The following is a 25,081-nucleotide window of genomic DNA, read 5'->3' as shown; positions in this document are numbered from 1 at the left end:
AAATTTATACACTTTTTGGCCCCAACAGATAAAACTTTATTGATATTTATAGAAAAAAAAAACTAAAAAAATTGAAAACTTACAATGTCCGTAAACAGCTCAAAAAGAGTCAAATTATTTTAAAAATTTTATCGTATATATAAAATGCTAATATAAACATTCAGTGAAATTTTCAAGTTTCTACAGTCACTCGTTTTTTAATTACAACAAAATAAGAAAATCGTTACGTGAGAAATCGAGTGAATATCAAATGTTGTAAAAATATGAATTTCAAACGCCCATAAAAATTTAATTTGAGTTTCTTATAGATATTTTTTGTTTGATAAAGGTAGATAATATTATAAGGAATCTTGTATTACATTTTCATATCTTAGATTTAAAAAGAAAAATTTTTATGAATTTATAACTCGAAATAATTTGCAAATTTTCGTGATTTTTCCATATTTTGTCATTTTTTGAACTTTAAATGCTTATAAAAAAAAACTGTGACTAACGATTTTTAATATTTTTCATCTGCCTTTGAAACAATATACTAGGAGCCTTCTATTAAATTTTCAAGCTTTTTTATCCAACAAATAAAATTTTATTGATATTTTTAGAAAAAAAACTAAAAAAAAATGGAAACTGACAATGTCCGTAAAGAGCTCAAAATAAGTCAAAATATTTTGAAAATTTTATCGTGTATAGAAAATGGAAATGTAAACATTCAGTCAAAATTTCATGCATCCACGGTCATTTTTTTTAAAGTTACACCAAAAACCAAAATCGATTTTCTCGAAAACAGATTTTGCGTAAAAATTCCCGTTTTTCCTTAATTTTTCTTTTGTTTTTCCCGGCGCTTTTGAAAACTACTGGGAAATTTAAATTTTGACCTCCCCAATGCACCAACGATATTCACTTTCTGATCGAACAAGATACTGAAATTGAAAATCGTAGCATTATTTCGACTACTTATCGTGTACATAGACACAAAAAAAATAAAAAAATAAAAAAACACACATCATTGTAAAATCAATACATTCATCGTTCCACTCAGAATCTAAAATTAATAAAACTCGACATTTTCTTAAACATATAAATAACTTAAAAAGAGTCGCAATATTTCGAAAATATTACGGTGTATAGTAATCGCTAATTGAGTGAAAATATTATTTATATTTGGTTATTTTATTTAGAGTTACATTAAAAAACAAAATCGACTTATTCGTAAACTAGATTTGTGTAAAATAAATAAAATATAATTAATCGTGTTTTATCGTTTCATTATTTTTATATTTTATCGTCTTATAAAATATGAAGTTATAGCAAAATATAAAAATTTGATTTTAATTTTCTTGGTCTTTTTCCGTGATTCCCCTAGTAGTTTCGCCACTGATCATAACAACTAAGTAGTCACTATAGTCTGTAAGTAGGTACTAAATACAATACAACATACAAAAAATAATATTAAATAATGATTAATGAGAATCTATTCATTTATAAATAACATTAAAATATAAAAAATATCATCATGTTCTTATAGATGTGAAACAGGAAACGGAGAGATTAAAAATGTTTTCTTAATAGATAGAACTGTAATAGTTGTTTAGTTCAAATTTGTTGATACATCGTTCGCATTTCGATCCAATAATATACCCATTATTGATAATTACACAAAATACAATTTTAATAATAATTATGATATATTATGTTGTATAACTTTTATCGTAGTATAATTATAATTAAAATTATAATTATAATATTTATTTGATCTTTTTTATCATCATTAGTTATCGCGTATTTTATAATAATATTTGCCGCTTTTGCCGTCCCATATCATATTATAATATTGTACCATTGATTAAATATACAATTAAATATTTAATCAAAGATTGTACAATGTACGGTATAATATATATATATTATGGATTGTTGGGTGGTGTAGAGGGGGAAGTCACAACATCATAATAATAATATAATATAATCATCTATTATAGCTGTCCAGCGAAAGAAGCTGACGGCCGACGCACTACCCGTGGTAATAAGTAAAAATGAAAACCTAACTATAAATAATAATATAACCTCATTACACCGTAGTCCTCCGCGGCAGTGCGCGGGTATGGCGTGCCACTCTTACCGTTCAAGATCACCGCCGAATTGCATCGCAGTCGTATATTATTCTCGCTTGTGCTCTGTCGGTAACGTGTCTGTTCGGCACCGGCTCGCGCGCGCCCCTATCGGACAGACTCGCGGTTGTTCGCCAGGCGGCCAACCGTCGTCCGCAGACCGCGCAGTGGCAAGAAACGCGTATTGTGTATTCCGTCGACCGCGGTCCGTCCGTCAGTCTTATTTGCGCCGCCGGTCGTTTTCGTCGTTTCTCCGTTTCCGTTCTCGCCGCCGCCGCCGCCGCCGCTGTCGTCGTAATGCATTCGGCCGGTTACCCATGTAAACACAACGGAACGCGAATAACCGAATACCGTGATTAGACTGCAACGAATAATATGTGATCACAATCGTGTTTATTTATTTACGCTTAATTCCTAAGATAATATTTAATCTATGTTTAATACTAGAGTTTTCTATTTTTTCCCTTAATAATAATTATATCGTGCCTTTAAACTCCCGCTCCACAAACAATATTATGGACGTGCGATCAGCGTGAGACGTTTTTATTTTCGTCATCCGATGAACACATTCGTGCGTGACGGTGCGGTAATCCGCAAAAGACGAGCTCGTCAGAGTTTGAGTGCGCGCAGCACCGAACCAGAGAGGAAAAAGATTTACAGGGCACACAACGACGGAGCGACATCAGCGCGGCGTGACCTTGCGTTAAGTACTCTCCAAATACATTCCGGTGAAAGTTCAGTCAACCAATCGAAGGTAAGATGATAATAACAGTGTTATTGCGATAGGTTCTGTGGTTAGAAAGTATAACTGTATAAGCCTGGGTGCAGTCACGACCTGCGCTGACTATGGTGGTATCAGATTAAATTTTTTCGAAACTCAGTAGGTACGTTGTGTCGCCGCGACCGTTAAAGTCGCAACTCTAGGGCCCCACAATAACCCGACACAAAAACTCAAAACTCAAAAAAATATATATATCAATATCGCTCCCTTTGTGTGGTATAGTCGTTGGATCGTAATTGACGCATACCAAAGTACTGCTCGTCCGATTATCACCAATGGTGGGTAAATGCAAAATGTACAAAATAAATCGTCATCGTCTTAATTTGTTTTATGCGTACGTATGCATCTGTATTCCCGGTAGACTATCAAACTCTAACATGGAAATATGACATATTATTGTGTTGTGTGCATTGTGAGTTGCACGTTACTACGTTAGGCAGATGTTAGGTTAGTCCGTGACCGTTGTTTTCATTGGCAGACTGTGGGAAAGAATGCCGCCGTCCGTTGTGCACTGAACTGCAGACGTTCCCAAACTCCATGCCCCACCTCCCCCCCCCCCCCCAACAACCATATTCAACAGGTTACAAAGAACCACTTAATTTTCTACGTTCTACCACATCCCATCTCGTATGGTAACAATCACTACATACTACTTTAAGTTTTTCGGCTATTAATAATATTATTATTTCATGTAGGGCTACGGGTCCCGTACGTATAGCTTGTATATTGCACGTGTAACTTCTTGAACACTCAAAATTGACCCGATATGTAACGATAAACTTCAATTTCTTCCTTGATAATCTCGACAGTAAAATATTATAATAATGTAATCAACCATTAAGAGAACGCTACACCCACATGTGTTGTCTTACAAATTTACAATATAGCAAAAACTGTTTTGTGCTGGACTGAACCACACAGGCTGTAGCAGTGGCGCAACCAGAATTTTTTCAAGGGGAGGGTCCATACTTGTTAGAACATATAGACATTTTAACCACGGACTAAGAAAAAATCTGATACCTATAATCTATATACATGCAATACATTTTTCATGAAACTATAAATCAATGTTAAATAATATTTTAAAATTTGAGAAAATACATATTATACTTATACCTATTACTATTTTTGTAATTATGAAAAAAAGTAAAATAATTCATAATTTAAAATCTAAACGACGTTTATAATTAGCTAGGTAACGTATTTATAATTCAGATGTTATACCTACTGACGTAAAAATGAATATTTAGAGCAGCTATAGTGGCCAGAGATAAAATAAAAATCCGGGACACTAAAAAAAAAACATAAAATAATAAATTATTTGTACATACGAGTCTTGTCCAGAAAGTAAGTGTACTGAGGCTCTCACGGCCATAGGGAATATTTTTTTTACTATGTTGGCTACACTGCCGTATAGCTTAACTCATAACCTTTAAAAAAAGACCCGAACGAGTTCAGTACGTTGAAAACTGTGGTCACAGGAATTTTTATAGTGAACCATGTCCATCGAGTCTGCCGCCATGTGCGAAATCCACACCGTCATCCGAGAGTTTTTGGTACGCTATGAACTGGAAGGTGATAATTTTTTCAACTCAATTATTACTAGAGATGAAACTTAGGTTGCACACTATATGCCTGAAACCAAGAAACCGTCCGAACAGTGGCGTCACACCACTTCACCCTCAGCCAAAAAGTTCAATACCACCATTTCAACAAAAAAATCATGGCATCAGTGTTTTGGGATCACAAAGGCATCATTTTGATTGAATATTTACCTCAGGGGGAGACCATAAACGCAGCAAAGTATTGTGACACCCTAAAAATATTGAGGAGAACCCTCGGGAGAACCATTCAAAATAAAAGCAGGGGTCTGTTAACGAGCGGAGTTTGCCTGCTGCATGAAAACGCCAGACCCCACACGGCCAATGTCACGAAGCAATTGTTGGACTCATTTGGATGGGATGTTTTGAACCATCCACCGTATTCCCACGACCTGGTGCCTTCAGATTATCATTTGTTCACTTCCCTGAAGAAGAAAATGGGTGGAAAAAAATTTTCAACTGACGAAGAAGTGAAGACAAGTGGACAAAGGAGGTGGCGGCAGAGTTCTACGAGGTAGGCATAAAAAATTAATCTGCCGTCTCACAATCTGCATTGAAAGATATGGTGACTATGTAGAAAAATAGCACACAAATATATCAATGTAATTTTTTTTTTTAAATACATTTTTTTGAAGCCTACAAAAATTGAGTACGCTTACTTTCTGGACACGCCTCGTACATATATACTAGGTAGTACTATATGTCTATATTAGTAGCCAGTAGTACCTGGTATGCAAATTCAATTTTATTTTGATACTTAATTAATTAATTAAATACCTATATTAATTACCTATATTAATATTTTATATTATATAAATTACCCTAAACCCAAAATAAAATATATCGATTTACATATTGTACGAAAAGATTTTTGTTGCTAATAATAGCTTACATACTGCTACATTTTAAGCCAATCCATAAAAATAAGAAAATGCTTGTAAGTCCCAAGCCTTGGTTATAAACATAATTTAAACATAGTTTGTCTTCAAGTTAGATAGTTGTCTCCGGTTGTCTCGTTTACAACGACTCACTTAAGCTATTTTTGACATTTGATATACAACAATTTACTATTTTACAAAACTAAATTACAAATTACATTAAAATCCATAAATAAGTATTGAAAAAAACGAACAAATTTTATATTTTTTGAAGTACCCACTTGAAGATTTTTACTATAATTTAACTCTACGTTAGATGATTGATATTTTTTTATTAACAGATACCTACCTATTTTTCATTGTTTAATCGACAGCAGAGGAGGAAGCTTTGTTTGAACTATACTACTCCTCTACAGCCATCATTAATTATTAGTGGATAACATTTATAAATAGGTACACACAAATTATAGTATACAATATACATATTAAAACGATTAATCAATAGCATCTGGCGATTGTATAATGTGCTGCGTTATCAATTATTAACAGATACCTAGAATAAAATAAAATAAGAAACGCTTAAAATATTTTTTAGGAAATGAAATTTAACCCAAGTGATTGAGTTTTTTTTTAATATTTACTCGTATTTACCCTCGTATTTACCCGACTTAAAGATTACATTATCATATCACTGTCTACTGTCTAGCCATTTGTCCATAACATTATTCTACTGATATGTATCTGACCTTAAATTATTAAACTATAGTAGTGATTCATAAAGTAATACCTACCTAATTCTAGTAGGTAGTAAGTATAATTATTTTGCGCATATTCTTAATAAATTGTAATATATTATTAATAATAACCCTTTATCTAAGTAATAACATAAACCTAGGCATATTTATTCTGGTTTTTGCGCCCCTTTTTTTGTTGCGCTCCCGTCCTAGGCCAATTTCGTCAAGCCATCGGCTAGGGCAAAGAAATAATATTATATAACTTGGTTCTGGTAATTGTATACCAATGATTAATATATACATGTCTTGTTAAGAGCTCTGGTTGCCGTTTGCCCATCACTATTGTTAATTTTTACATTTTCGTAAAACAGTTGCGCATTATTATACCTTACGTCAAAAAGTCGTATACCTACATCATCTGCGCATCTATATTATTTAACAATACGTCCAATGACCACAGACGTCGCGGATAGTATGTTTAATAAAAAAAAAAAACAATTATTTAACAATAGAACTGAAAAAAAAAGGTTTGTTTATGCACAGGATAGGATACACTAATACGAGCTTGGGTTGATGATATTTCCGTGCGGACGCCACAATAATAGGAAAAACACTTATCATAATGTTGGGAAAGTAGAGAGTCGAATAGCTCATATTTCAGACGAGAATTCGACGAGCTAGTACAAGCACCTTTGCGCTAGCCGACCATTTGAAATATTTAATTGGACTTAAAATAGTTTTGATCAGAGATATTTTCTATACACTTAAATCTTTCATGTGTAACCATTAGTATCCGTTTACTTAAAACGTATAAGGATTAACGAACGTAGGTAGATAAATGAAAGGTATAGTAATCAATATTACTGTCAGGAATAGGTGAACGAATACAATAATATTTGGCAATTGCCAAATTGCAAATATACGAAAATAGTAAGGTCAAACGGGTTATAATATTATTCGAGTAATATTTTAAGTTGACTTTAATATAAAAAACCACTTCATAAGATACAAATCACGCATCTAGTGAGTGTATATGGGGATAGCCATAACACATTTAGGTAATATATACTCGTATATGCATATACTTAAACTAGAAACCAGGATGTAATATCTAGCAGATAGTTGGCGTTTCGTGGAATCGTCGATTTGACTTTTTGCACGCGTAGGCCCCAGGATACCGATCGTTATCGACCTGACGCAATACGGATAAGTCGATGGATCAGGAGGTAGGTAGGAGAGCCTGGGGCCGTATAAAAGCAGACCTGAAACGGCTTGTATTCAGACGTGATTGACCATCGTTCATGCGAGCACCTTCGCGAGAGGCATTATAACGATTTTGTCATTTTGGACTTAGTATATTTTTCTGAAGAATATTTACAATAAACAATTTGACTTTCAACGACTCTATATTTTATTGGGCATGGACCAATTGCGCCAAAACAAAATTTGTATTTTAGGGTCAATATACCAATTGCGCAGCTTATATTTTACGGTAAATATACCAATTGCGCTTGTATTCAAATTTGTCGCTTGGCGGCTATCTTCAGATTTAAAAATATTGTTTTTTGATCTAATTCCATCAACATCAACATAAACACACTAAAATGCTTGAAAATTAAAAACGTATTTATTGATCAATTGATTACTGGTTAGAGTGACTGGTTATACATTTTATAACGGTATCGGGAATTTTATGAAACATTATTATTACCTACGGACATTTGATCACGGAAATATGCATTTGAGTGATAGACGAAAACAAGTTATCATTATTATACCTACATTTTATATAAGTTATCATTATCATACCTACATTTTATATAAGTTATCATTATCATACCTACATTTTATATAATTGAACTTGTTAAATGTGAAGAAAAAAATGTTTATTTATATTATATTATGTATTAATACTCACATTAAAAATTTATAACTAACTTATAACTTTTCCTGGGACTTTTCCTTAGGTATTCTAAAATGTTTTGAGCGCAATTTGTCTATTGACCCTACAATTTTTAGAGCGCAATTGGTATATCAACCCTAAAATGTTTAAAGTGCAATTGGTATATGAAAAGGTAATTTTAAGCGCAATATTGGTAAATTCCCATTTTATCAACCATCCTAAGTTATTCCTCACATCAACGGTTTTGCTACTTGCAACTGATAAGCTGAGCAATTAACCCAATTGCTATAGTTTATCACACGTGATCCGAATATCATTTCACAGTTTAACTTTCAACACCTTCATTTTGAAGCATTTTTAATTAAATATTTAATAAATATTCAAGTTTATTCAAATTATTATATAACACTACCTCATCCTATCTCATCAACGGTACCTACAGTACGTGGGAGGTGGCTACACCGCGCAGGTAACCCGGTAAATGTTTATTAACGGTATCTATGATATAACCAGTTATACCGTACCATGATAAAGGCAGGTTACTAATATACACGTTTGCCGTGTGCACGAAAAATAAATAAAGTAGGTACTAGGTGTACCTACCTCATATGTCGATTGATTTAATGTCAATTACCGTTACCTAATAAATATTTATGTATATTTTAGTAAATATACCAATATGGCAGTAGTAATTAAAAATAATAAGAAAAAAATCAATAAATAAATTTTTTCACCCTCCTAGGTCCAATATGGAGAGGTGCTCAAACAGGGATTTTGAGATTTACGGTTGAAATGTTTATTTATAAATGATTCTTATTGGTTACCTATAGGAAAAATAATTAGTACAAATAAGTGTTTATTATTTGGTTGCCATTCGTTAATCGGCAGATCCAGGGCTGGATTGGTTAGGCGAGCTACCGAGAAAATCTCGGTGGGCCGGTCGTGTGAGTGTAAGTGAAAAAATTCATGTTTTAAATACGATTGATCACTTATCAGCTCGTAATAATTTTAAGCGTAATTTTGGGACAGTGAATATTTAAATGGGCCACGTAGAAGTGAAAATCTTGATGGGCCGATATATACCGATCCGGCCCTGGGCAGATCAGGTACAAGCATGCATCCAATGAAATTTCCGCGCATTGCCTACTTGATATGCTGTCACATATTGTCTACGATCTGACGAAAACTATAGTATTTTTTTTTTTATTTTTTAGGTTGTTGCAGCTGAGAAGGAATCCAGATATTCAAATGTTGAATTTACGCGAGCAAAAGCTTTTTTGTATTTAAGTAAGTTTTTGATGATATTATTTACTATTATCTTGTATTCTCAAACTAGGATCATAGAACCATTGTGTTCCGGAACATCATTCTTAGTGAACATCCTTCACACCTTCTAATTTCAAAACATTTTATATTACTACTTTTTTTTATGGTTGTATTCAATTTTTTAATGTTGTGTTATTTAATTAAAAGTAAAAATATACATTATACCATAGGTATTACATTATACACAATTTTAACATTTTTAAACATAGATACGTGGACACTATACTACCTACTATTTTTATGAAATTTTCATCAACATTGAAAATTGTCATCGACTGAAAGTTTTTTTCCAATTTTTCAATTCTTAATAAAATAATTAAATTTGTAATTGTTCGTGTTTAGTAAAAATAACGAAAGTGATAAAAAGTCCACTAATTCTTTCAGTTTTCCCCTCATTAAAGACACATCATCAATAAATGTTGATGAAATAAAATGTATTTTAAGTACACCAACTATAGAAAGAAGAGAACAATATACATTTTCAGATGATTTAAGCAAATACCAAAATGTATTTTAATATAATATAAATAATGTACTATACAATTTCATGTACCTAATAAAGATTCAATTAATTCTGAATCCTAGGATTTAAAAAAAAAAGATTATAATACCTACATTTTTAAGTAATTAAGTATATTAAGCAGTTAACATTTTTATTTTATAAGTAAGTCGGTAAGCGTTTTGTAAATAAATGATTAAATAAATTATTAACAAATGGCCTATAATTTAAAAAAATAAATACCTAATTTCATAACAAAAAAAAATAATTTTCAAAATTTTCAGTTTTTTCAATCAAAAAAATTTTCTCGAAAATGTACAACTCTAGCCACAACCACCGGAATAACAAATTCTATTTGATGTGTTGGACACTATACTACGTTCGTTGAGAGAACGCAACTGGGTGCCACCCAATATTTATTCACTATTGAGCATTCCCACCACTTCCAGTGCGTGCGCTTCGCGTTTTACGCCGTTGTCAGCATTGTGTACAAAATTTGGTCTCGGGGGGGGGGGGGGATTTGTCCCCCATATTCCCCTTGTAGATTGGCTACTGTAGTCGACGACGACGCTACCACCGTAGTATGTACATGTAAATAAATAGTAGCCACGTGGTAGAGGAATTTTACCTTGAGTGAAGTACGTTCATTTGGATGCGTGAAAAAGTTACGTTCGAAACTGCGAACGCAGTATAATAATTATGGACCCATGGTAATAGCATGTTATACACTAAACTACATTGTTCACCCACTCCCATTTTCACTTATTTTCAAACCATTATCTTGTTATTCAATATCAAGTTTTTATAAACGTATTTAGTCATTTTTTCGTGTTACGATATTTTTTTTTAAAAGTCTTGAATGTGTATTAGAAAAGGTTGTGTAGAAAGATAGGAACTAAAATCAATACCACCCCTCCCCCTTATCACCACTTTCTATGCTTAGAATTTCCCTATATAATACGATTATAATGAATAGTCTTAAGTTTTACCTTAGTTCTTTGGATACCTATCTACTATCGATATCAGAAATAGAACTGCTCTTTATAATATTTTAAATACATGCTATAACGTCAAATTAAAACCCTAGTACTTACGCTTATTTTTAAATGCATTATTTTTTTTCTAGATTACAAGAAAATTAGTTCTTCTAACGTTAACAAACTTCTCAAAGAACATTTAAAGAAATTTGATGGAAATGAAACGCATTTAAAAAGGGTAAGTGATTTTTAGTTTTTAATAAGACGAATTTTCTTAGTGCTTGTTCTTTTTCCTTGTGTATCATTATTCATTATTAGTTAAATATTTATTTTATTACGATTTTGAAGATATACCTATTTAGTCATTCATTACTTGTTAGATTCTTTAAAACAAATAATTTTGAAAATTGGTACTTAAAACATCTGTAAACCGATTTAAATAATACGAAAAAAGTTTCTTCCGTGGTTTAATATCTTTTCACAAAAAAAATTATTGAGTTAAAGAATTTTATTAAGCGAAGAGTTTAGATATATTTTAGATGTATAAATATATCTTTATTATATATTTAGAATAACATCTCAGGACATTTAGGTACTCTATTGTTAAAAATAATTCATAATAATTTAAAAAAGATATATCTAATGATATGACGTTTTTGACATGTTTAAGCCTTGGACGAAATATTTGTAGGTATATAATGGTAAAAAAAACATTTCTAATACTTATTTGCATTCTAATGATAAATGTTTGTTTTTAATTTCTTGTAAGTTGCATTACTTTGAAAAATATAAGATGCTTGGAACACATCACAGAATAATGTACTTTACTACTACTCTCCACGAGAGACCGTACTCGTTCCCTTCATCTGACTGACGTTGGTGAAAGAGCGGAAACTCAATTTTTCCCACTTTACCGTCCGGCGGCGCGCAACATCGGCCGCCAACAACAACCGCCGGCCGAACATTTAACTATCGTAACCAAACGGGAAAAAATAGTGGGGGGATGCGCAGTGACGGATGAAAAAACGAGTACGATCTCACCTGTCAATGTGTTTATTACAAAAGATGTAAATACTTACCATAGCCTTGGACACGGAAAATAGTGGCTGATTTTAGCGCCATTAGTGGTATTTTTTTGTTAGGGCTATCAGGACTAGATAGCCCCAACAAAAACACTGGGGGCGCTAAAAATTTAGGGGTGCGCGATTATAACAATCGATAAATTGATCTTAATCGATTATTTTTAAAAGGTAATCGATTAATCAGTCAATCGGTTAACAATTAAAAAATCGACTCTTGTATGTTTTATCACAGATTATAAAATATTTATAGAAAAATCGATTATTTAAGAAAAAAAAATAATCGCGTACCCATAACTAAAATCAGCCGCCAGTTTTTGTTTCCTCGATTATAGTTGGTAGTAGCGTACAAACTATTTTGTTGTCACTTAAGATGTTCTGAAAATTTACCGAGCTTATGATAATTGCAAACAGTTAATCATGGTCGTAAAAAAAATATTTATACAACTCTTAGACCCTTAAGTTTACAAACAATTTTGAGAAACTTATACAGGTTTGGTCAAATCGCCTGATAAGTAATTAGTCGACGTATCGATATTTCAAGCGTAATTTTCATTTTTTTTTAGTGGGAACATTGACACTACTATAAATGTATGTTTATAAATAATGTTTAAAAGTTAAAATATTAAATGAATTGGTAGGTACATGTTTCCATCAAGTTAACTATTGGCGTATTTGAAAATTTGATAGAAACTGTTCGCGTACATATGAAATGAATGATTTTTTTTATAAAAAGACGCATACTTATATAAACTCAATTGTAGCTTTGTCCCAAATAACTAAAACTTTTTGTTTTAAATAGCGACTGTACATTTTTATGTTTATAATTATTACTGCCGGGCTCAAAACAAATTTTTTTGAAAAACGGTCATCAAAACCCAAATATAAAAACCATTCATAAACCTACACCGAATTCATTGAACAATAAAAAAACTGTTTACAGTATATCGGTTTTAAGCTATGATGATTAGTATTTAATTTAAACATAAATCTAGTTTGAATGTATTCATTTTATGTTATAGACTTTTGAACAATGTTACGATTTAACCGGATCTGTAGAAAAGAGTAAAGCTATGATGAAACAACTTGCGACTAACACATGTTCAAGACTTGATCTTATACCTAATTTATCTTCAGGAGTTAGTGAAAGGTAAATATCTTACTTCCAAATTGAATCGTATTCCGTCTATAAACTTAGAATTAAATTTAGTTTTTTAAAATTCTGTTTTAGGAGGTTATCCATTTTGCCATGTAAAGTTGTCGAAAAAACTGTTAAAAAACACATAATAATTAAGAATAAAAAAAGTAGGGATATCCGTTTAAAAGAAAATATTGATAATCGAAATTTAACAATGTTTGGCAAGGAGAATTCATCAACAGATAAAACAATTATATATACAACAAAACTTAATGATTATATCAAAGAACCTATAATAGATTTTGATTCTGATTCAACAATAGTTTCAGATGATGAAGAAATTGGTAAAAGAAGTTGTATGCTAACTAAAGCTTATAGCCTACGACCAGACAAGGGTGCTATTGTCCGCATAAGTTCTAATTTAATTAAAAATAATCCTCAATCAAATACAATTTGTGCTAAAAAATCAATTTCAACAACTAGTCTATCAAAAACTTCGGTTCATAAAAAATTTAAAAAAGGTTCAAATATTTGCGATACTGGAGATTCTAAAATATCGGCATCAAATATGAATAATCTTGAAGAGATAAATTCACAACTAAATACCGACGCAAGCATTCAAAACGCTGAAAGTTTTGCACTGGAAACGGGTAATCATGTTGGACAAATCATAATTCCACAGCTTAAAATTGACGGAATTATTAAAAATTCCAAAGTCCCTGCATTTGAAAAAAACGTTGAAGGAGAAAATACTGTTGCACATAGAAATTCTGAAGGTCCAGTATTGGCTCAGAATATTGATGATGAAGAAACTCCTCCGTTAGTAATAGATGAATTTGTTGAAAATGCTGAGAGTACTGTATTGGAAACCGACGTTGGAGAAATTATGGTTTCAAAATTAATAACAGAAGAAAATGTTCAATCTTCCAATAGAACCATATTGGAAACGAATACTCTTGTTAGAAAAACTATAGATCTAGAATTAGAAAAATCTACAAGTTATCAAGATTTGGCCAATTCTCAAATTGATACAGATATTGATGATTCGAAAAAACAATGTGCATTGGAAACCGATGTGGGAGAAGATATAGTTCCAAAATTAATGGACAAACATTTTGAAAATACCCATAGTACTGCATTAGAAATAAACGTTGAAAGAGAAAATACAGTTCCACATGAAAATTCTGAAGATCCCGTATTGACTCAGAATATTGATGATGAAGAAACTCATCCGTTAGTAATAGATGAATTTGTTGAAAATGCTGAGAGTACTGTATTGGAAACCGACGTTGGAGAAATTATGGTTTCAAAATTAATAACAGAAGAAAATGTTCAATCTTCCAATAGAACCATATTGGAAACGAATACTCTTGTTAGAAAAACTATAGATCTAGAATTAGAAAAATTTTCAAGTAATCCAGATTTGGCCAATTGTCAAATTGAAACAAATATTGATGATTCGAAAAAACAATCTGCATTGGAAACCGACGTTGGAGAAGTTATGGTTCCAAAATTAATGGACAAATATTTTGAAAATGCCCATAGTACTGCATTAAAAATAAACGTTGAAGGAGAAAATACATTTGCACATAGAAGTTCTAAAGGTCCAGTATTGGCTCAGAATATTGATGATGAAGATACTCCTCCGTTAGTAATAGATGAATTTGTTGAAAATGCCGAGAGTACTGTATTGAAAACTGATGTTGGAGAAATTATGGTTTCAAAATTAACAACAGAAGAAAATGTTCAATCTTCCAATAGAACCATATTGGAAATGAATACTCTTGTTGGAAAAATTATAGATCTAGAATTAGAAAAATCTACAAGTGATCAAGGTTTGGTAAATTCTCAAATTAATGAATTGAAAATTGATACATATATTGATGATTCGAAAAAACAATCTGCGTTTGAAACCGACGTTGGAAATTCAATAATAGACGAAAATGTTCAATCTTCCAATAGTACAATATTGGAAACGAATTCTCTTGTTGGTAAAATTATAGATCAAGAATTAGAAAAATCTATAAGTCATCAAGATTTAGCCAATTATAAAATTAACGAATTGCATATCGATACGGATATTGATGATTTGAAAAATCTATCGGAAATATTGGACCATACAAATTTAGTGCTTAAAATTAGAAAAATTATTAACACGGATGATGAGGTATTTAAAAGTTCTATAATAAAAGATTTAGCTACATATTTTTTAAATGATGATTTTCTATACAAAGTAGATGCATTATGGAAAACTACTGAATCAGAACTTGTTGGAGAGTTAATCATAAAACTCCTTAATATGTTTAATGACATCAAATATAATATGGCACAATTTACAGGTTGTTTAATTTGCATATTTCGTGAAATCGCTCAAAAGTCTTCCATTCTCCCGTGTCAATTGAAATTAAAATTGATTGTGTTCCTTGATGCTGTTAAAAAATACATCAAATTTCATGATAATGCATTATGGAGAACTTGGTTTTTACCTAGTATGTTCTTCGATTGGTGTTTTACTGTCGCTTCTATTTTTATGAATACTAAAAATGAATTTAAAATAGATTTTAATAAGTCAATTTTAAGAAATGCAACAGCGTACTATAAAATGGTTAGAAGGTGTGCATATCTATTTATTAATCAAGATTTGAAACCAAGTAAGTCACATAAGAAGAGTGGTATATTTGAATTGACTAGAATTGATGACCTCTTGGAAATTGATGATATACATGCCACGAATGATCCAAAAGTAATACCAAATATATCTATTGACATACCTTTGAATGATCTTAAACGCAAAAAACTGAAAACGGATGACACCCGTATAGATACTATTAATCATACTACATCAGGAAATATAGAGAAAGTGTGTCTTGCTCCAGTTGATCCTAAAATACCTAAAATAATAGTACGTCCTCAATTTAATTATTCAAATTCATTCGTTAATAAGTTAAATTGGTTTAATAATAATGTCAGTGACCTTATGAAAAAATTCAACGTATCAACTTCTAATGAAAGTATTGAAAGTTCTATTGTCCAAAATAATACTACATATGTTGATAACAATAAAGTACCATCATCTGTTAGTAAACGCCGATGTGTAGTAACAAATGAAAATAAACCGACACAAAGTAAAAAATCCAAAACACTAGATGAATCTCCACGCGTATTTTTTACCATTGCAAATAATCCTAAAGAATTTGACATATCTTATGGTTCATCAGCAATCGCTCAGAAGTCGAGATCATCAGCAGTCTCTAAGAATGTAAGTTCATCATCAACAGTCCCTAATAATTTAAGTTCATCAGCAGCAGTTCCTCAGAGTTTAGTGCCATCAACAGTTTCTCATAATTTGAGTCCATATTACAATCATTATTCTTCTAGTAATACCAGTAGTCAACTTCCGGTAACTTCGCAAACAGTAGCCTCTCGAAGTTTAAGTGTATATTACAATAATATCAATTCCAATATTACGCAGGCTCCTATTGGTTTGCCATCACTTTCTAATACTACACAATCTTCAGATGCGAATACAAATCCATCACTTAATATAAACAGAACATCTATTATTTATCCACCTCAATCAAATAACCACCGAGCGATTCACCATCAGAGTTCAGCTGCAACGAATTCACAGCGTCCAAAGGCAGCAACTACATGGCCATCAAACAAGTATACCAATATGTGTAGTGATCCTTCTTGCAGTAAATCTAGTACTTACACTACTCAATACACAAATTCTGCTGCCTCGTCGTATTCACAATCGACATATAGTCATAATATTCCATCGGCAATTTCACATCCTCAATATTCAAATGCGCTTACATATCCAACAACCTACACAAATCCATTACTTAGTGATCTATTAGCAAGCAACACAGCAGGAGTGGCATCAATGAACACCTATATGCAGCACCAAAGTTATAATTATAGTAATTCTTACTCAAGTCAGAATAACTTGAAGACTCCCGATCACAATACTCAGGTAATTAATTATCATCATCATTTTATATGCTTGTTTTATTACCTTATAATTTAAATTGAATGCATGTCCAATTCGATAAAACGTGGAGGTATTTTTCGTCCTCCTCCTCCCCCCCCCCTATTCGAGTCTCTACCGTGGCCGCTTGCCCTGCTATTACCATTTCCTTGACCTACAGATAGAAACATGATGGTTCTTTAAGGCTTTCTTTATTATGATCCTTCAGCTTGTCTTGGTTTTTATTTCGTCGTGTTTTTGCCTTTTTTTCTTGTTGTGGCATTGTTGAGTGCTTTGTGTTTGTGATTAATTGGGACTCAATGTGCGCTGCTTGAACGTTGCGGTTTTAATGGCGAAGGGTGTCATCGAGTTGACATAATCTTGATACATACCCAGAACCTCTTCACTGAGCATACCGATGTTCATAGTTCTTCCCGGCATTACCTTAGTTAGACGATTGCTCGTTTGTGAAGTTTCCTTATCTCCTACAATGCCTAATTTTCCTTACGCGCCCATTGACTCGTCCGTCTCGACAGTCGTAGTGGAGTATAATAGACAGGTCCCTGGTCGGACGCCACTGAGTATTTGTAATGTGTAACATTTCTGGTACTGGGATCGAAATATGGATGGCCATTGGCCACCCACAGAATCCGTTCGGCTTTTCGCTGTAGTGAGTGGATTCCCCGGTTGAACCTGTTCATTACCTTGGGTATATAACACCTTTACGCTTTGTTCCATCATTTAGACCTCTGATAATCTTTGAGATGCCGCTTGCGCAGATAGTAGTTGACTTGGCGGGGGTTTACCGGGGTCCCGTTGCGTTGTATTCTGATTAGTTGTTTCATGGTCACGCCGTGCCTTGAAGGTTGACTGCTCTCTCATGGGATTGTAAAGGTGAATTCTGCCAGGGTTTGCTTTTGGGATTTTCCTTCCCTCAGAATAGAGGTGGCTAACCTTTTCCCACAGTCTGCCAAATTAAAAAAAAAATTGAGAATGTGCCTTAAATAATGAACTCTGCTGACTTGATTCTAGATACTAATCTAATAATATACTATATTACAATCCTAATGTTATTTTGACGCAATAATTGTTGCGTCATATAATATTTATGACTTATAATTTATTTAATATTGAAAAACATAATTTTAGAAATATTTAAAAATCATATGTTATTTTATTTGACGCTAGCGTGCCAATCAATAATATCAAATGTATCTCAAAAGCTATGCGTTGGCCACTTCTGCCTTAAGACTTCGCTTGACTGGTAGCAGTCTAAGTTCAACCTTACCAGCTGGTGATGTAGGTAGGTAGGGCCATAGTTAAAGAGAGGGCCACCTCAGAAATATTTATTTCAGAAAGTATATTTCATAGTGTACACAGAAAGTGGTTTTCCTTACCCTAGGGTTTTGATAATGCTGGCAGGCTACTGACCCAGCCGGGTAGGGATAGCTTGTTTATAATTTATATGAATACAATTTTAGAAAATCTGCCATGTAGGTTAAAATGTAAAAGTGATTGAATTTTAAATATGTACAGGTTTCACCAGATTTGCCTGATGCTCGACTACCTAACATGCCAAATCACCTGGCTGCTGATACTATAAATCAAATGGTAAATATTGATAAATTAGTCGTATAATATGGAATTTGAGATTCAGTACCTAAGTATTCACCAAGAAATATTTTATTTTCTCAGATATGGATAATGTACACAAATAATTGAGATTGTTTAAATAGGTAAAAGCCTTTTAAGATTCAATTTAAGAGTAAGAAGGAGAATACCTCTAAGTCAAAAAATAATTTACAGTGGGTTGGGGTTAGTATTCTTTTCCCTAAAATGTAATGTCCTGATTCTTGGTTTATAGTAAATTGAAACCCTAGCAGAAACATTTGTTTTTGTAGTTATTATATCATTTCATTATACTTAAACAATTAATTGAAGAATTTGTTTCCTTTGATCAATTTGATATTGTTTCTGTTGTAAGAATATTTTGGTACTTGAAAAATTGAATTTTTACTAATTTAAAAATAATGTAATCAACCTTTTTTTAGTGTATGGCGGCCAACTGTACAAATTTTTCCAGTTTTTCTTGTAATACTTGTTTGGCTGCTTTTTATTGCAGTATACAATGCCAAGTAAGATTTTATGTTTTTATTTTTGCTATAAAACCAATTTTTAACTGATATAAAGGAGATCGGTGGTGGACAGTTGTTTTAGCCAAAACTTAACAATATTTTATCCATCATACTAGTCGAGCTATAGTAAGGCCAGCGAACCTAGAATCGTGACCGTGATGCGCATGGTGGTAAATTTTTATTAGGGTTTCTACGACTACTTTCCCGCGTAAAATTATTTTAAATACTCTTGATTTGTTATAAAGACAAAATATTATTTAATATCCAATATGTTCCCGAAATAATAAGGCTTCAACAAAAAATAAGTATATTCCAACAAAAACACTCCGCCATACTATATAAAAATAACGCTAAGTATAAAAAATAACGGCTTTAAAAGTTGTGATATAATTGTATAGGTAGCTAAGTCTTTGAACTATAGATATAATTTATGTTAAAATAATCTACTAAAAAATTGAACTTGACTTCATTCTATTATCAATTTTTTAGCAGATATCTATAGTTAAATAACTTAGCTACCTTTAAAATTATATCACAACTCTTAGAGCCTTTTTTTTTATACTTACTGTTTTTTTTAAACGGAGTATGGCGTAGTGTTTTTGTTGGTATATTTATACATTACACATTTATACTAGTTTCACGAGAGAACAGGACTGGCGGCCGACCAAAACTGGTTCGCCGCCGCGCATCCCCCACAAACTATTCGTTGTAAGCATGATCATGTGGTTCTCGACGCATCATTTTACATGCGCGAAACGGCCCCGTTCTCTCGTGAAAAGAGTTTAGTTAGAGTACTCAAAATTCATTATATAACAGCTGAAATATAGTTGTCTCATCTGTATTAGCAGCTCGCATAAAGTGTCGCGGGCCATACTATAGTAAGGCGATAATATTCGTTATTATGTCTATTTGAGATCGGCAAGTCCACTATTCCCAATTTCACCCCCCACCCCTACAATTTTTTTAAATTTTGGAACGTTGATTATTTGAATTTAATACAGCAACCTTAGAATGTTAACTGAACTATCTCAAGTAGTCAAGTAGACATTTTAGCAAATTCAAATCAGTTTTCTAAAATATTATCGATTTTTTAGGTCAATTGGTGGAAAGGACAAAAAGTACATAACAAATAAATAAATTGTTTACTATTTGGCATGCGCAATGCCCGTCCTTGACTTTAACCGATATTTCTTTTACACACAGTCAGATATACTAATGATAACTTACATTTGAAAACTGACTATTTCAAACTCTTTAAAAACTGTCCGCTACCGATTCCCTTGATAATGTTTCAAGATATAATACTTGGAACAAATAAATTCTGTTTTGTTCCAATTCATTTTAAATAATTTATTCTATCATCCCTTAATGTTTTCCACACTCAATTCATTAGTATATTATGCAGTGTTAAATGTAGCTGTATTTATATTATAATATATTCAAATATACAATTAAGTAAATATTTAAATTTTCTGTTTCAGAAATCTGATTGGCATTACCACCAAAACGAATGTTGTGTTTCTTATTAACTGGATTGTAGGTTATTTAATCAAAATTATTATGATTAATTTTTACAACATTGTCAATTATATCTACATTAATTTTTTTTTATCATATTACCCTCAACTGCATCTTCTTTTGTAAATAATTACAACTTAATTTATTTACATGTATGTATTTAATTTTATTATTTAATTGGTTAATACCTATGACATATTGATATGAGAATAATTGTTATTCTATTAATAATTATTATTATTGTGTAATAGATAATAATATTATTATTTCATTACATAATAGGAGTAATTATGCATGACTTTTCTATAGGACCATAGTATTATTATTTGTTTACTTACTGTTGTTTTACTTATTTAATTGAAAGGCTGACTAAACTTAATAACAATTTAACTGAGATTTTTTTTAGTTTTTGTTTGTTACTCAACTTTCATATAGTTATAATGATTAAAAGAAAAGTGTTTGATAAGTTTTCCAGTCAGTAGGTACTATTAAAACTTTTTTTTATGCGTACAAATTCAATGCCGGAGTGGCTCCTATAAAATGTTACTGTTCTATATTATTTTAGGGCTTAGGCTGTAATATTTTTATTAGTAGAACATATTCTTGACACTGGTTTTTTTGGAATTTCTTATATAAAAAATATTAATTTCATTTGATTTTAGCTTTGAACAATCTACCAGTTTAACTGTGTATAATTTTTCAAACAAATAACAAATACAATTTTTAGCATGTTCTTTTATTAAATATAAAATAAAACTTGTCCTTAAAAAACCGTTTGTTACATAAACGCTTAATAAATAATAATTATTAAAATAACAATTTACCCAGTTCATTTTTATTAATCATTATCTAGTTCCGTCAAAATGTATTTTTCTGTAGACATTAACATAAATGCCTCTAGACCATTAGTCATTGAGTCTTACGATCTATTTTTTTTTAGATATTTAAGAGTAGAAAACAATCTACGCAACAATCTCCTTTTATCATGTACTAATTTTGACTCAAAATGAAAATACTTACAATGACCATAATATGACTTATATGATCAATGGTCACAATATTAGTTACAAACAATTAATGAGGAACCTAATTAGTTTAATCAATATTCCTCAATCATTTTGGGGGCTTTGTTTTTGAACTAGTTAACAGACCATTGCAGGGGCATTAAATGATAACTTTGAATTAGATATTACATAATGAAACTTAAAATGTAAAAAAGAATAGTGGTTATTTTCCAAAACTCGTTAATGCCAAAATCAAATTATTGAGGAAACACATTTTTTTGTTCTAAGATCTATAGAAGGTATATTGCACACGACTCCTAACTACTAGATCATAACAGTTTAAACCAGAATGAGCCCTCCAAAAATGTACATTAGTTCTTATGGGAGGTGTGGTATTTTGGGCTAAAGCGCCAGTGTTAACAAAAAGTTCAAAAAAAATTATGTATAGTATTTTGTGCTAAGGTTAGCGTAAATAAAATATACAAAAAAAACCACGATTATCACACTTAAAAACTGTAGATCAAAGTGGCTGTATGCAACATAAATCAGTAGATTTGTTTGCATAGCTATTGGCTATATTGATGGCATTTAGGCTTTTATCACAATTTTTGAAACGCGCCTATTTTGTGACTTGAGTATATTATTGTATGCCGCATGGGAAAACACAAATAGTTATTGCATGTCCTCTCATGTGATGTTAATTTAAACTTCTATATAACTATATCTAACGATGTTTATCAGCACCGTTTAAGATATACAGTTAAACATCATTGGCCTATGATATAATATATTTTCATGACCGTCAAACTGAGTAGCCAAAACAGCTATGGAAATACAGAATGGCGCCATCTAGCAGTACTTTTGTGGAAACTGATCAATTCAAAACGTATTTTTGTCGTATGACATAAGCTTATGTATAACCACGATTAAAGATAGTATGGTTGCCCAACGAACTATGATAAGAAACAATTTAATGATGCTCTCAGTTTCTTTTATTATCAATGATACTCTAGAAACTTTTACTAGCGCTCATAGAGTAAAAATTAAGTACTAGGCATTCAATTATATGATTCAATATTTAAACGCTTGGAGCGCCAATGCTCGGTTCTGCTAGTCGTTGTGATAACAAGGAAACTCGGAGAATCACTTTATTATGGTTCGTTGTGCAACCATACTATCTTTAATCGTGTGTATAAGTTATACAGTATAACTAAATATCATACCGGTTTAACACATTATATCGCTAAATTGCGCCAGTCAGTAATTCCATAGCTGTTATAGCAATTCAGTTGGACGGTCTCCATTTCACAATTCGTTGTTTAACCAGTAAAATATCTTAAATTATGTTTATCAGACATGCATATGAAAACAATTTTTAGATACGACAACACTTCCCCTAAAATAAAAAACAAATTCATCCCACCACTTGGTTAATAAATAATACTTTGTTAAATAACATTTTTAATGTTTTATAAAATATAAACTTATTTTAAATGGTGCGCTTCGAAAAATTGCTATATTTATAACCTGTTCTAATTACATGGGCATAAATCTGTTTGGAACCATAGCAATAGCAGGCAGTGGCATAGCCAGGATTATGAAATTGGGGGGGGGGGGGGGTTAAGTATAGATTAAAACCAAGTTTTTAAAGTTTTCGTATATAAATAAATTTAGGGTTCAGGACTTGACTTGTGCACCAAAAATTATCGAAATAAGCAGACAAAATTCTCAAAATATGCTTAAATATATGTACTATGTAGCAACATTTTTATATTATTTTTGAAAAATCATAAAATATATTGCAATTTAGGTAATAAAAAACTAAAAAATAAGTAGGTTTATAAACCTGACAAATAAATAAATAAATAACATAATGATACCATTAGATTGGCCGCTTAGCAAAGAAGAATCAATGTAAAAGTTAATTTTGTTAAAAATAGAATTAATGAGTTTTAGAAAAGACCCCCTATTATTAATGAAGTTAAGGAATTTTAAGTACATACTTAGCATAGATTAAAGATATTATAGATAAGCATTGTAAAATTATTAACGAATGCCTTGTAAATCAGCATTGTTTGCTAATAATATGTTAAGGTAAATTATAATAATTGTAGTATTTAAAATTTATTTTATTTTTGTTTAAAATCAAGATATTTATTTAAATTGATTATACTTAAGTACCTAAGTATAAATTACTTATAGCAAGACCGTAATTAGAGCGGGATTTATTTCAGCATTAAATATATTTGGGTTGTACCTAAATAATATATTATTATTTGAAATTAATTATTTTTCATTTGTCCTCATAAAAATCTCTAAATACGGTCTTGTTTGAAAAGCGGATGCTTTCATTTTGACGAGATTCAAAATATATACATTTTATATTTAATAAAGATTATTGTTAATTAATATGTGTTTTCTTTGGTTGTTATATATTTTATGTTCCCTTCATAATTTATTGATAATATCATCAAGGGCTAAGACACTAAACTCGGCCGGTTGGAGCAAAATAAACACAAAATGGATAATGACTTTATTTTTAATCACCTATTACGATTAATATAAGGAATTCTGGATTAAATACATATCCATGTATTTTGTCCAACTGGTCCAAAATTGTATTTTTATGCAACGTGACATGATGTTTTAGATAATTAAGTGTTGTCACTAAAAAAAAATAAAAAGAATAGCGATAAAAATGGTAAAAGAAATATTTTCAAAAACGTTAATAGTATCACCTGGTATAGGTTTTACTCTTTGATATCCCTGTCATTCCCTGGTGGTCAAACTATAATATACCTATAAACTAATGAACGGCGTATTCCACTCCGAGCCCTGCCCTCACTGCTAGGGAATCATATAACTGAGAAAGAAAGAAAGAAGAGAAAAAGAACATAAAGTAGTAAATCATGGAAGAAATATTTAACTTATTTCTTTATGAACCATAAACATATATATATAATACTAGCTGATCCCATGCACTTCGTTGACCGTTAAATGTACCAACTCTACATGACTCAAACTTTGATAATACGTTATTTAATATTCGGTGTATGGTGTTCAAAACTTATCTTAACTTTTCCGTTGCCCGGAAAAAATTCTGATTGTTCAACTCCTTTTGTGTGTAACATGCTGTGGAAGCAATGTCGGGCAACGATGGGTTTGAAAAGTGAAAAAAAAATGCACAGAATATAAAGGTATGTTAAGAATTTAGGAAACAGATGAATAACATACTAAACACGAGACATAAAGTTTTCAAATAATGAATGATGAACAGTGAGAAGGAAAGTAAGGACTAGTAGGTATAATAGTTGTTATATAGTACCTATATATTACTCACCATATTATTTAATCTAACTTAACAATTCAAACTGCTGAACGTAAATTTGCTATACAGTCCATGTGTAGTACAGAGACAAAATATGCAGGT

The 25,081-nt window shown here is 31.4% G+C and overlaps 1 protein-coding gene across 4 annotated transcripts; it reads left to right on the top strand.

The window, feature by feature from the left end:
- Window positions 1-2,038: 2,038 nt before the first annotated feature.
- Window positions 2,039-24,060, top strand: LOC100575277. 4 transcript variants are annotated; one of them, XM_016800765.2, is made up of 8 exons: window positions 2,043-2,859; window positions 9,220-9,289; window positions 10,954-11,042; window positions 12,906-13,033; window positions 13,115-17,000; window positions 18,531-18,605; window positions 19,046-19,129; window positions 20,611-24,060. In XM_016800765.2, exons 1-8 carry the CDS (start codon window positions 2,665-2,667, stop codon window positions 20,656-20,658), a joined length of 4,575 nt encoding a protein of 1,524 aa, XP_016656254.1. In that variant the 5' UTR covers window positions 2,043-2,664; the 3' UTR covers window positions 20,659-24,060. The 4 variants fall into 4 exon arrangements, with proteins under 4 accessions (XP_008178475.1, XP_016656255.1, XP_016656254.1 ...); XM_003241386.4 differs by having other exon boundaries at window positions 2,047-2,859; window positions 9,217-9,289; XM_008180253.3 differs by lacking the exon at window positions 18,531-18,605 and having other exon boundaries at window positions 2,039-2,859; window positions 9,217-9,289.
- Window positions 24,061-25,081: the final 1,021 nt, after the last annotated feature.

The sequence above is a fragment of the Acyrthosiphon pisum genome, chromosome A2 (genome assembly GCF_005508785.2).
Source record: "Acyrthosiphon pisum isolate AL4f chromosome A2, pea_aphid_22Mar2018_4r6ur, whole genome shotgun sequence".
Classification (NCBI taxonomy): Eukaryota; Metazoa; Arthropoda; class Insecta; order Hemiptera; family Aphididae; genus Acyrthosiphon; species Acyrthosiphon pisum.
This window is presented reverse-complemented; position numbering and strand designations above follow the sequence as displayed.